General features: G+C 45.1%; 1 protein-coding gene across 4 annotated transcripts in view; it reads left to right on the plus strand.

The window, feature by feature from the left end:
* The window catches only part of LOC114480636 (interferon-induced very large GTPase 1-like), a 691,281-nt gene that overhangs the window by 325,313 nt on the left and 352,916 nt on the right, over nt 1-13,052 (plus strand). Inside the window, exons 32-33 of one of the 4 annotated variants that reach the window (XM_028474953.1) lie at nt 1,832-3,221; nt 6,975-8,928. The exons of 2 other annotated variants lie outside the window; for them this stretch is intronic. In XM_028474953.1, the coding sequence (XP_028330754.1) occupies nt 1,832-3,221; nt 6,975-8,928 (3,344 nt within the window). Of the gene's footprint in view, nt 1-1,831; nt 3,222-6,961; nt 8,929-13,052 lie in introns of all 4 variants that reach the window. One more of the 4 variants, XM_028474952.1, reaches the window with a different exon arrangement.

Here is a 13,052-nt window from a genome sequence, read left to right on the forward strand (position 1 = left end):
AAACCAGCAAAATAACAAAAAGCTTGAACAGCTTCAACCACTGAGGGATGAGTCAACTACAATGTTAGAGTTTATTACAGTGAACCCAAAAACAATAGAGGAGACTGTACAGCAGCTGAATTCATCAACGTGTTGCCTTGACACAATACCCTCAAACTTCTTTAAAACTTTTGTAAAGTCAATTGTCACTGATTTGTGTCAGATAATTAACTGCTCATTCCAATCAGGCACCGTACCAAAATCCCTGAAAGTAGCTGCTGTGAAATCTCTGTTAAAAAAGAGAACACTGGATCCCTCTATACTGGCTAACTATAGACCAATCAGCAACCTTCCATTCATGGCCAAGATCATTGAGAAGGTGGTCTTCAACCAACTGAGTCAATTCTTAACATTCAACAAAATATTTGATAAATTTCAGTCAGCTTTTCGTTCTCATCACAGCACTGAAACTGCTCTGATCAAAGTGATCAATGACATACGGTTGAACACTGATTCAGGAAAAGTATCTGTTCTCATTCTATTGGATCTAAGTGTTGCATTTGACACTGTAGATCATACAATTTTGTTGCACAGATTGCAAACATGGGTTGGACTAAATGGAAAAGTAATGCAATGGTTTAAGTCCTACTTGGAGGAGCGAAGCTATTTTGTAAGCATTGGAAACTTTGAATCTGACAGATTACCAATGTCCTGTGGGGTTTCTCAGGGCTCTGTTCTTGGACCTTTTCTGTTTAGCCTTTATATGCTTCCTTTAGGACAAATTTTACAGAACTGTAAGGTTGATTATCAGAGCTACGAAGATGACACACAACTATATCTATCACTGAACCCAGATGACTATGGTCCCATTGAGGTGTTGTGTGACTGTTTAGAAAAAGTAAACTGCTGGATGAGTGAAAACTTCCTTCAACTAAACCATGACAAGATGGAGGTGATTGTCTTTGGTAACAAGGAAAATAGGACTGCTGTCAGCAATTATCTTGAGTCTCGATCTTTAAAAGCTAAAGACCAAGTCAAAAACCTTGGTGTTATGATTGACTCAGAGCTTACCTTCAGCAGTCAGATCAAATATATCAAAAAAACAGCCTTTTACCACCTAAAGAACATCTCCAGAGTGAAAGGTTTAATGACTCAGAAAGATCAGGAGAAACTGGTCCATGCTTTTATCTCCAGCAGACTGGACTATTGTAATGGTCTTCTGACAGGAATCCCCCAAAAGAGCGTCAAACAGCTACAGCTGGTTCAGAACGCTGCAGCTCAGGTCTTAACCAGAACAAAGAGATCAGAACACATTACTCCATTTTTAAAGTCTTTACACTGGCTCCCAGTCAGCCTCAGAATAGACTTTAAAGTTCTACTGCTGGTGAATAAATCTGTGAATGTGTTTGGTCCAGAATACATCAGTGACATGTTAGTCAGGTATGAACCCAGCAGGTCTCTCAGATCCATGGACACAGGTCAGATAGTGGAGCCCAGAGCTCACAGTAAATGGTGATGCTGCGTTTAGTTGTTATGCTGCAAAGAAGTGGAACAAACTGCCAGCAGAGCTGAAGTCAGCATCCAATGTGAACATTTTTATATCAAAGTTAAAGGCACTTTTTTTCTCTACTGCGTATGATTGAGAGAGAGATTTTTGGTCATCTTGTTGATGTAATGTGTTTGTTGATGATTTTACTGATGATTTTAAATGTTCTTATTGATTTTAAACAATTGAATGTTTTATCATGTAAAGCACATTGAGTTGCCTTGTGTATGAAATGCGCTATACAAATAAATTTGCCTTGCCTTGCCATAAAATATAACCTCATGTTTTTTATTTTTTTATTTTTAGAGACAAACCTGATGACCGTTATGAAGGATCTTGGTTTGGAAGGACACAGCAAAGAGAAGCTATCACTTAGCAAAATACGTCAAATTGATGACAAGACATTAAACGAAGAACCAGACAAAAGTAAATCAGACCTTCCATGGTATTTTATGAAGAAATTAATGATGGTTAATGTGACAGCAAGGAATATAAAACATGTGAAACAGTTAAGATCCAACACTGATGATGCTTCAAAGACCACAGACATTGATTATGAAGACCTGCTTGAAATCTCTAAATCAGAAGACATGGTAAATCCTCTAGATGTGATCACTGCTCTCTTTCTGTGTTCTGATGGGTTTGTTCAGCAGGAAATGGCTCTAAAAATGTCAATGTGTCAGTTTTCTTTGCCTCTGCTGCTTCCCAATTGTGACAGTCAACAGTGCACATTGATGCTGTGGGCGATGAGAGACATTGTAAAGCAGTATAGACCTGAAGCTCTTTCAGACTCCAAAGGTTTCACTGAAGAAAGAATAGTCCTCTCTAATCTACCAATGGTCTCCTTTGTGAGACTGGGTGAGTGCTCCCTGTCAAAGTCAGAGACCCTGAACAAGCTGCTGAGTAACTCACAGCAGTACCATGACATCTTTGTTCACAGAAATATGGAATGTGGTAACAGTCCACGCAGAATATCCAATGGGTTGACTGAAATTACTTGGTACCTTCCTTGTGGCAACAAAAACATTGACATTTTCAGTCAACCAGTGGCTGTGGCTAACCTTCGTGGGGACATTAAATCTTTTGAGACACAGTACGCATTTTTGTGTCAAACATCTGCAGCAGTTTTTGTTTTTCTTGACAAGTTAGATGCCAAATGTACCAGTAATCTGCTGTCGACCCGAACCCACAAGGCTCAGACTTTTTTGGTGTTTAACAATAACAAACAGATTAATGTCAGAATTCTAAAAGAAGTGTCAAGGAAGTTAGGTCTGACCAAAAACAACATCATCATTCGGAACAAAAATGTAAATGATGTAGATGTTGTTAATTTTTTGAGGGAAGAAGTCAGTGACATGATTTCCAAGACAGACAGAAAGATGAGTATTGAGCAGATGGCTGACGTTGCCCATGAACTGGGAATCTGGGTTGATGAAGACTCTCCTGAGTGTCAAACAGCAAAACAACATGCTGACGCCATCACTGCAGATATTAAAGACCCTTTGACATTCAAAGAACAGCAACTTCCATTACAAGGCCAAATATGGAAGGAACTGACAAGTCTAGAGAAAGAAGAGTTTCGCCTTCGAAAGCTTGGATCTGAAAACATAGAAAAGTATAAAAGTAACCTGAAGGAAAAGAAAAACAGACTGCGGCAAAAACAAAACTCCATTAACATGTCAAATACTTTGAGTTGGTCTCGTTGGGGGGGCCTGGGGTGGTGGGGTCCTTGGCTCCGGTCCGGGGGGATCCGGGGTGGGGGTGGCTTTGGGGGTGGCTGCTGCCCGGGGTCGGCGATTGCCTCCTGGGTCGCTGGGTGGCGGGGTGTGGCTGTGGGTTGCTCCGTCGGCCCTTGCGGGTCCTAGGCTTGGCTCCCTGGGGCGCGCCTTTGCCAGGGATGTCGCTTGCGCGGCGAGCCAGGCGGGGCCCCCTCCGGGGCTTTTTGTTTGACCGCAATGGCCGGGGTGTGGCCGTTACGGCTAGAGGGGTGGGGTGGGGGGTGCTATGGGGTCTCCCCGGGGGTCGTATTGGGTGGGTGTGCGGGGGCGCGGCGCGTGGTTCTTGGCCTGGTGGATCCTTGTCGGGATTGGCTGGTCTGCTGGCTGGGTGCACCGGGCGCCGTGGGCGCGATTCCGGGGCGGGGGTGCCCCGGGGGCGGATCCTTGGTCTACGTTTCCGGGGGAGTGCTCTCCTGCCATCTGCCCGGGGACCGGCCGCGGCTCGTGGCGGCGCTGCGCAGCCTTGGGCGGGGCGGGGCTGGTGGCCTCGGGCCCGCTGTCGTCCGGGGTGGGCTGTCGTCGGGGGGGTGTCTCGTGCCGGTGCGTGGGTCGTCGGGGATCGCCTCCGTGGGGGGGGGGGGGCTCCATGGGCGCCGTTGGTGTGGGGGGGCGGTTCCGGGCTGGGGGTGCTTCGGTACTCCGGCTTGCCGGTCCGTGGCTGGCGGGATGGCCCTGCTTGGCGGTGGATGGCGTCCTCTCTAGTCGGGGGGGCCGGGGCCGCCTCCCGGTGGAGAGTGTTGTATCGTGGCGCCGGGTGGGCCTGTGCTGGCGCGGGCCTCCCCCCTGCTCGGCCGCTCCCCTTGGCGGCGGGGTGGCGTTGCTCCGGGCCGGCGTGCGGCGGGGGTCGCCCCCTGGGGCGCCGGGGGATGGGGTTGGTGCCTGGCTGTGCCCGGGGGTGGGGGTTGTCGCCGTGCTCCGCGGGGCCGGCGCGGTCTGGGGGGTGCCGTGGGGGGGGGTCTCTGGCTGTGCTGCTCCGGGGCCCACAGTGCCACTTGCCCGTCTGCGCCATCTACCCTCTCGCGTGGCCCGCCATGCGGACGGGCCCGGCTCACACCGGACAGGCCTCCTACATGTTCACTTCACCACACTCCCAGCTGGTCTGGCTCACTCACAAAATGCACCACACACCCATACCCAACCCTTGGGGGGCTGGATGGTGGGGCTGGGGGTGGAGGGGGCCGCCACCTGTGTTACTATGTAGTGGCGTGGGGGCGGCACTCCCACCCTAGTTGCCCTACTAATCCCTCCAATTTTAATCACATCTCAACATGCCACCCCCCGGAGGGTGTATTATCACTTACACCCTCCGGCCTATTACACCACATACACATAAATCCACAGAGGCTGGATGGGGAGCACCGCTCCCCTCCATCCCCCTTCTTTTAATCACACCCCATACATTCACCAAACACACACATTCACACAGGGGATCGGGAAGTGCCTCTCCATTGGGGAATGGAGAGGCACCATAACAGGGTGGTGGGTTGGTACACACATTTGGGCCTCTCCGGTGGGGGCCTGGCCCCTCTGTTGGTGGCTGGGCCACTGCATAGAGTAAAAATACATCACGATGGTGCGGTCGGGCGTGGCGGTGGGTCTCGGAGGGGCTTTGCCGGGGTCTCTCCTTGCGGGGTCTTTCCGGGCGGTGTCGGCCTGGTGGGGCGCGGGGGTGCCTCTCCCCCTTGGGTGTGGCTTGGTGCTTGTTTCGTCTCCTGGTGGCCTTGGGGGCGGGCCCCGCGGTGTGCGGGCCCGGGGCGGCCTGCCTCGCCGGTTTGGGGGGTGGGTGTGCTGGGGGGGTGCTGGTGTCCTCACCGGGGTTGGGGCGGGGTTGTTTGGCGCCTCGGGATGATGCTGTTTACTGGGGGGGCGGCGCTAGCTGTTCCGGTGGTTGAGGTTGCTTTCGGCCGCCTGGTGGGTACGTCCTGCCATCTGCGGACTGGTGGGTGGGTCCGGGGCATCTTTGGCTGGGGGCTGCTGTCCCTTACTTGATGTGTGCCGTTGGGGTGCCTCCGTCCCCGCGGTGGGGGTCGCCGGTTGCTCGCGGGCCGGCGGGGGGCGCTGCCCCGTGGCTTGCGCCGTCCGGGGGACGGCGGGCCCTGGGCTGCTGGCCTTGTGCCGTCTGGGGCTGTGCGGTTCTGCTGGGCTGTGGCCGGGTCCTGGGCCGGGGTGGGGGGCGCGTCCCGGGGGGCTTGGCCCGGGGGCTTGCCCTTGGGGGGTCCTGTTCCCGGGGGGTGCTCCTGGGGCCCGGGGTGCTTGGCCTGCTGGCCGGGCCGGTCGTGGCGGGGGTCTTTCGGGGCGGGTGGCGCGTGCCGCGCCCTTGCGTACCTACTGGTACGGCCCCTGCTTGGGCAGTGCCCCGTGAGGCAGGGTGTCGGGGCCCGAACAGGGGGCCACATCCCGGCGGGGCGGTCTGGCTTGGCCCTTGGGGGGGGCCCTGGCTTTAAAAAAAACTGAAGCTCGTGGCGCGGGCGGCATCAGCAGGGGGTGATCTGGGGTGCCATGGGGGGCTAGGTTGGGGTGCCTGGGTGCCGGCGGGGGGACTCCCAGCGGCCCCCTGGTGCCTTATGCGGCTTGGGGTGTGGTCGTCCTCCCTGGGCGGGCTGCTCCTGGTGCTGCATCCATTCCGGGTCCTTCTGGCCTGGGGTCGGGCCCCTGCTGGCTCTGGGCTCGCCGGCGGGTGCCCGCCGGCTGCCCGTTCGGCGCGGCTCTGGTCGTCTGCTGGGCGTGGGCTTCGGTTCCTCCGCTGGGGCCTCGGGCAGGGAGTTCTCTGGGCCCTCCCCTCGGGGGGTTGGGCGCGGGGGTGTGTGTGGGGGGGGGGGGTCGGTGGGGTGGGGGGTCTGGGGGTTGGGGGTGGGATCGGTGGCGTGGTGCGCTGGGTCCTTGGCTCCTCGGGGCTTTCTCGGGTGTGTATGGGGGGGGCGATGGCTGCCTCTCGGCTTGGGACCTTGGGGGCGTGCGGGGGGCTGCTTGGCCGTGGGGTGGTCGCCGGGGGCCCTTAGGCTGCCCGCTCTCGCTGCTGGCCTGACTGCTTCTTCGGGCCCGGGGGCGGCTCGTGGGTTTTGCAGTGGCGGTTCTTGGAAATACATTTGTCATGTATGCACTGGCCTTGGGCTGTGGGATAACACTCATACTGGGCTCAACCTTAGACACCTTGCACCTTGTTCCCAAATACCTGTTTTATGGAATTTCCACTCACCTCTTCCTCTGTTCACAGCCACCACTATTATTCCTAAACCGCACACTGGTCACCAAACTGCACAATATACACAACCACAATTTCACATCGCATCACTTGGAACCTAACAACTATTCCCCACTCATTCCATATCCTATCTTGTATCCCTCTTCCCTGTTAACTTCCCCACCCCCCTCCAACCCCTCACCTTGGTGTAAACACTGCCCTCTCTTTTTTTTACATCCTCCCTTTAATAAAGTATTTCTTACCCTTCCCTAGGGAGGGCTGGTGATGGTCACAATTATGCAATGAAATAAATAAATTTATTTAATTGCAATAATAAAATATGCATTGCTGTTAAAAGATTGCACTTCTTGTAGTGTTAACCTTCGACAGCATGTGCAGACAAGGTAAAAAAAAAAAAAAAAAAAAAAAAAAAAAAAAAAAAAAAAAAAAAAAAAAAAAAAAAAAAAAAAAAAAAAAATACTTTGAGTTGCTTTATCAATGCATTATCGTTGCAGCAAAAAGAAAGGAGCTACTTTCTGAAGTGGATGAGGATGAACCTTGATAATATGTCTTGCATTAAACTGTCTGGACTCAGGAAACTGTACAAAGAAAAATGGAAGAGCTCTGAGAACAAAGAGGAGATCAAACAACTTGACCGACATCTGACTAGCAGTTCACTGGGGACTGAACACTTTTTTCGTGAAATGGGTCAGATCTATGAAGCTTCACGGTTCCTTCCAGAAACAGATCCATCCCGACAACAACTAAATAATTTACCTAAACTGTGTGCACAGTTGTTACTGGATGGATTTCCTCTTGAGCTTGTGGATAGAGATGCATCCAACATACCCCTTCAATGGGTCAGTGATGTTCTCTCTCAGCTTAATAAAATGGTTTCTCCAAAGAACAAGATCCTGGTGGTCACAGTACTTGGAGTAAAGAGCACAGGAAAGTCCACTCTCCTTAACACCATGTTTGGAGTGCAGTTTGCAGTCAGCAGTGGTCGATGCACTCGAGGAGCCTTCATGTTGCTCATCAAAGTCCATGAAGAGTTTAAGACAAAGTTAGACTGTGACTTCATTGTAATCATTGACACTGAGGGCCTAAAGTCACCTGAGCTTGCACAACTAGACAATAGCTATGAACATGACAATGAGTTTGCAACACTTGTTGTGGGGCTGAGTGATTTAACCATTGTAAACATTGCAATGGAGAATTTAACTGAAATGAAGGACATCCTTCAAATAGTGGTGCATGCATTTCTCAGGATGAAGGAGGTGGGAAAAAAGCCTAAATGTCACTTTGTTCACCAGAATGTGTCTGATGTGTCAGCCCATGAGAAGAACTTACGAGACAGAAACCTACTGTTGCAACAGCTGGATGAGATGACTCAGGCAGCAGCTGGAATGGAAAAAGAATTTAAGAGCTTTACTGATGTGATGGAGTACAATCCTGACACTGGGAACTGCTACATTCCTGGTTTTTGGAATGGAAACCCACCAATGGCACCAGACAATGTAGGGTACAGTGAAGCTGTATATGAGCTAAAGAAACACATCATTAAACTACTGCAAAAGTGTAGATCATCTGATAATGATATAATAAACTTTAAGGAGTGGATAAAAAGCGTGTGGAATGCAGTAAAGCATGAAAACTTCATCTTTAGCTTCAGAAAAAGCCTTGTAGCCGATGCCTACATAAAACTTTGTACAGAGTTTAACAAATGGGAATTGAATTTCAAAAAGGAAATGTACATCTGGGGCACAAATGCACAGACAAAAATATCCAACTTTGGAAAGGTTCATTCAGAAGGCCAAACATCTGTGAGGAATGAATTACTATTAAGTCTGAAAACTGAAGCTATCACAGTGCTGTGCCAATGGGAGAAAAAACTTCTGGAGAACCTAACACAGTACTTCACTCAAACTGAGGGTCATGTCCACCTGGTGGAAGGACACAGAGCAGAATTTGAAAACAGTGCAAAGAGTCTTCGATGGGAATTGGAAAACTCTGTCCTTCATCAGCTCTCAGCAGCAGCAGAGATTAGACAGGGAATGGTGGAAATTGACCGAATAAAGAAAAATCATACCAAAGAAATTGAAAAAGCAGTGTATGCACTGATTGATGAATGTCGAAAGACAAAACACCAAATGACTGATCAACAACTGGAGAAAGAATTTGACGAGATGTGGTTAGAAACTCTGGGAAAATTGACCTATTCTGAACAAAAGCCCACAGATGTTTTTAACAAGGTATACCATTGCCTCAGAACCAATCTGTCAAACAAAGGGAGCCATGCAAATGAACTGCTGGGTCAGAAAAGACTTCAAGATTGTGGGCTGAAACCATTCAAATACAAACCTGAAGGACAGATCAAGAAAATAACACATAAAGTAAACACATGGCTTTACGTACAAGACCATATATCAGCTTTACAACAGAGAGCAGACAGCATTATTGAAGTTTGCACAATGTCGATAAGTGAGAAAATGGCCAAAAAAAGTGACTACCACGATGCCTACATTCAGGAGATATTGAACATCATTGATGAACGTCTACAAAATGACAAAGATGTTCAGACAGACATTGAGTTTGAACTTTATCTGAAACAGTACATCTGTGGATTTGCAGCCAGAACATTTCAGGAACTGCATCATAATTTTCTTCAAACCAATGATCCATACAGATGTTTAAAGAAAAACAAGAAAAAGTTTTGCGCAGATTTCAAAGATGTCTTCCATAAACGGGACCAGTGTCAGAAGAAGGCTGAAGAGTTTGCAGATCAGTGTCTGAAGCCTGCTGTAGAAGACCGTGTCAATCGTGTACTGGGCCTCAATATCACTGATGAGATGCTGAAATGTGAGGAGTTTAGCACACAAATCAACTTTCAGTATTATATTTTACTGGATTTGCTTTCAAGGAAAGATTTTCTTGAATATCATATGTACAACACAGAATATGAATATTATGTAAAGTCCTGGATTCTCCAACAAATAGAAAAATATTTTTCAACCTGCTCCAAACTTTCTGAGTTTGAGGACCAACTTCTTGAATCAATCATCAGTAGCATTGAAGATACCTTGAAAAATGTTTCAAAGAACAAAAATGAAAATGTAAAGTCATTTGTTGAAAATATCTGCAGAGAACTTGAAGCTAAACTTCCCAAGATGCTCTTGATGCTTTTATGATCTTGAACAACGCAAACCAGGAGCAATTTGCAGATTCACTCACAAAGTGTTTGAAGGACATAAAACAAGATTTGAAGGACAAGTTCCAAAACACAAACATCCAAACTAAGTTAAAGAATCTTCACATGAAGCCCCAGAATGAGCTTTTCACCAGAGTGATTGGATGTGGTAAACAGTGTCCGTTCTGTGCAACGCCCTGTGATGCAGGAGGAAAAGCTCACACTGAACACTGGGCATCTTTGCATCGGCCACAAGGTCTGGGTAAATACACATGGAATGTCACAGCGAAACTTGAAACTGACATCTGCTCTTCTTCTGTGATCAGTGATAGAACATTCCGTTGCCATCAAACAAATAACAAATATCACCCTTACAAGGATTACAAGCAGATTTTCCCAGACTGGAAAATTTCTCCAGATGTGAGTCTGGAGGCATCAGACTACTGGAAATATGTCATGACAAAGTACAATCAAGACTTTGCTATGAAATATAATGCAGAGCCTGCTGAAATTCCTCAAACCTGGAAATGTATTTCATACAAACAGGCAGAAGAAAGTCTTAAAGAGTTATTTAGACTCAAGGATCCAGATTTACAACCACAAAGAAAAACTACGCTATGAACAGGTGCTGTTCCCCTGAAAGTGCACTAAATTAATTTAAGCACAATGGTTTAAAGCAGTTACACTGAAACTCTGTTTTGATGCTCTACACAAGGTGTGGTCTGAGTTCTACCACTTTAAGGTGTACACTCTGTTTGAATGTCTGGTTTGGTAAACAAAGCAGTTATAGATTTTCGAAATGCCAAATTTGTTTGTAGATCCTGCCCAATGACTTATTCGGTTACTAATGTATTTTCACATTTTCTAAAAGCTTGTCCTCACAAGAAGCAGGACACTAATAAAAATGTAACAACAGTGAAGTTTCCTCATGACAAATGTTCCTCTCAAATTGTGCCACAACCTTTCCAAAAGGTAAAAACTAATGAGATTAGATTTCCAATTTTTGTTTGTCTTTGATTCATACTTTTTCATTTAAAAGTAAAGTGTATAAAAATGTCTATATTTTGTTCATTCTTATTGTGCAATCAGCACTCTTGGTTCCAATGTTATACATCTTATATTTTATTAATCTGCATTATAATAAATCCTAATGCTCATAAAACTTGATCTGTAAAATATTTTCTTGATTGTTGACTTAAATTTGATGGGATTTATTTCCGCTGTTGTTGGAGTTTGTGTTTAATGTTTGTATCTTTCAGTGTAACTTCACTATAATCAGCATGTGGTTTATTAATTACCTCATATGTGTGGTATACATGAAGGTAAATCTGTATCTTTATGCATGACTAAAAATATATAATTGATGAGGATGGAGCACATTAGAAAACAACTTTGCTCCTTTTATTACACTTTTAACAGTCAAATGTAATGGATGAGAAATAGTAGCTACATAGTAACATAACACCTGTAATGAAGCGTTCTTCCACTAGGTGGTGTAACTGTATTCAACATAAATAAGTTGTTTTGAAGCAAACAGATTAGTACAGAAATAATATAATAAATAAATCCTGTGATCAATGATGGTAGAGAGCAGTCAGAGCCAGCAGAGGGCATCAGAAACCAGCTCTATATGTTGCTTCCTTTGCAGTTTTTTATCCATCCACAACATCTGATGGAGGACAAACACTTATCTTAGAAATGTGATTAGATTTTCAGTTTGGTGCAGATAGAAAAAGCTGCTGTCATTGAAATGGATGGTCAACCTGTAAATAACAATAAAATCATTTGAGAATTAGATGGATTTTGAGTTAAACTTCATATTTATGCATTTACTGTATATAATAACAAATGTAAATATTTCAATAACCATTATAAATATTTTTACTTTCTTTTTTTAGTGCTGAGATTCTGTTATTGATTAACTAGTTTTACACCTGAAATACCCAGAGTACACCAGGCACTGCAGTCAGTCCTTTATGGAGACACTGGTTCCAACATGAACTGAAATGTCCATAAATCCTATTACTAATGTACTGCATTGTAAGTATTTTTTTAAAAATATTTTTAATAATTCTTCTATGTAAAAATGTCATACATTTACAGGACATAAATTGTTAATTAATTGCTCTCATTTAAACTCATAAGGTGAGTCAGTTTATGTGGTCAGGATTTTACCACTAATTTAAAAGCATTTAAAGTGAAATAATTTATAGATCTTCACAAGGTGTTTAAATTATAAATTAAAAATACACTGTTCAGATTTAGATACCAGTGATTATATGTTTTGTTGGTCCCATGTGATCTGTATGTTATAATGTAAACAACCACTTTCACAATTCACATTAATTCAAAATTAGTTCAATCAATGGGGATGTTATCAGAATGTCATGTTATTATTATTACTATTGTCGTTTTTTTTTTTTTTTAATCTCAGTTAATTGTCCAAAACTGCAATAGTTTTTTTCTTAATAAAACAAACTGATTCCTCACAACCTCAATCTGTAAAAAAGAGGTAAAAAATTTAAATTAATCATTTTTCATTAGTTTTTTCAGTTTCATTCTGACACTGGCACTCATTCACTGTGTTTTCATAGCAACGGCAGAGGAAGGTGGTTGTGGGTGAGGAGATACTATTTATTGGAAAATTAGTACCACTATATAATGTGGAACAATAAATGATAGATTACTAATAATAAGTAATAAGTAGTTCATTCTTTGAACAGATTTGTAACACAAATTGTAATAATTAATAACAAAGATATGTCAGCCTAATAAGTTGATCAAGAATAACAGTTTTTAGTAGCTGTTCTGAACTAGTCTCATCCTGAAAACCACAATTTTCCACGGCAATTAAATCCCGACCCACGTTTTCCAAAAATAGCCGTTGAAAACACACATTCTGGTATTTGAACCATAAATCTATACATTTTCTTGTGCAACATGCGTTTTACAGCATGCCTGTCAAATGAAAAGTTTCTTTCAAAACAAAAGACAAGTCCAACATGAGAGACTAAGCATTTATTTTTGACCAGCTGTTCGCGACCCACTCAGTACAAGTACATGACCCACTTTTGGGTCCCGACCCACCAGTTGAGAATCACTGCTTTAATAGAAGCCACATTTCTTTTTTCATAAAGTAATACACATACAAACATTTAACAACTCAACATTTCCGATTAAGATCCCTCGGGTAAAAATCAAATTATCAAACTTATCTTTGGGTCAGCTTTTTGAAGGTAATTATTTCAGGAGTTAAACCACAACTGGCAAAATAACTATTATGATTACCATTTTGATTTAATGATGAAAATAAAATAATGAAAATAAAGTACAACTTTAACAGTAGTAAATGTTTGAAGAGTCTTTAAAGTGACCTGTTTT

This window comes from Gouania willdenowi, chromosome 18 (assembly GCF_900634775.1).
Source record: "Gouania willdenowi chromosome 18, fGouWil2.1, whole genome shotgun sequence".
Classification (NCBI taxonomy): domain Eukaryota; kingdom Metazoa; phylum Chordata; class Actinopteri; order Blenniiformes; family Gobiesocidae; genus Gouania; species Gouania willdenowi.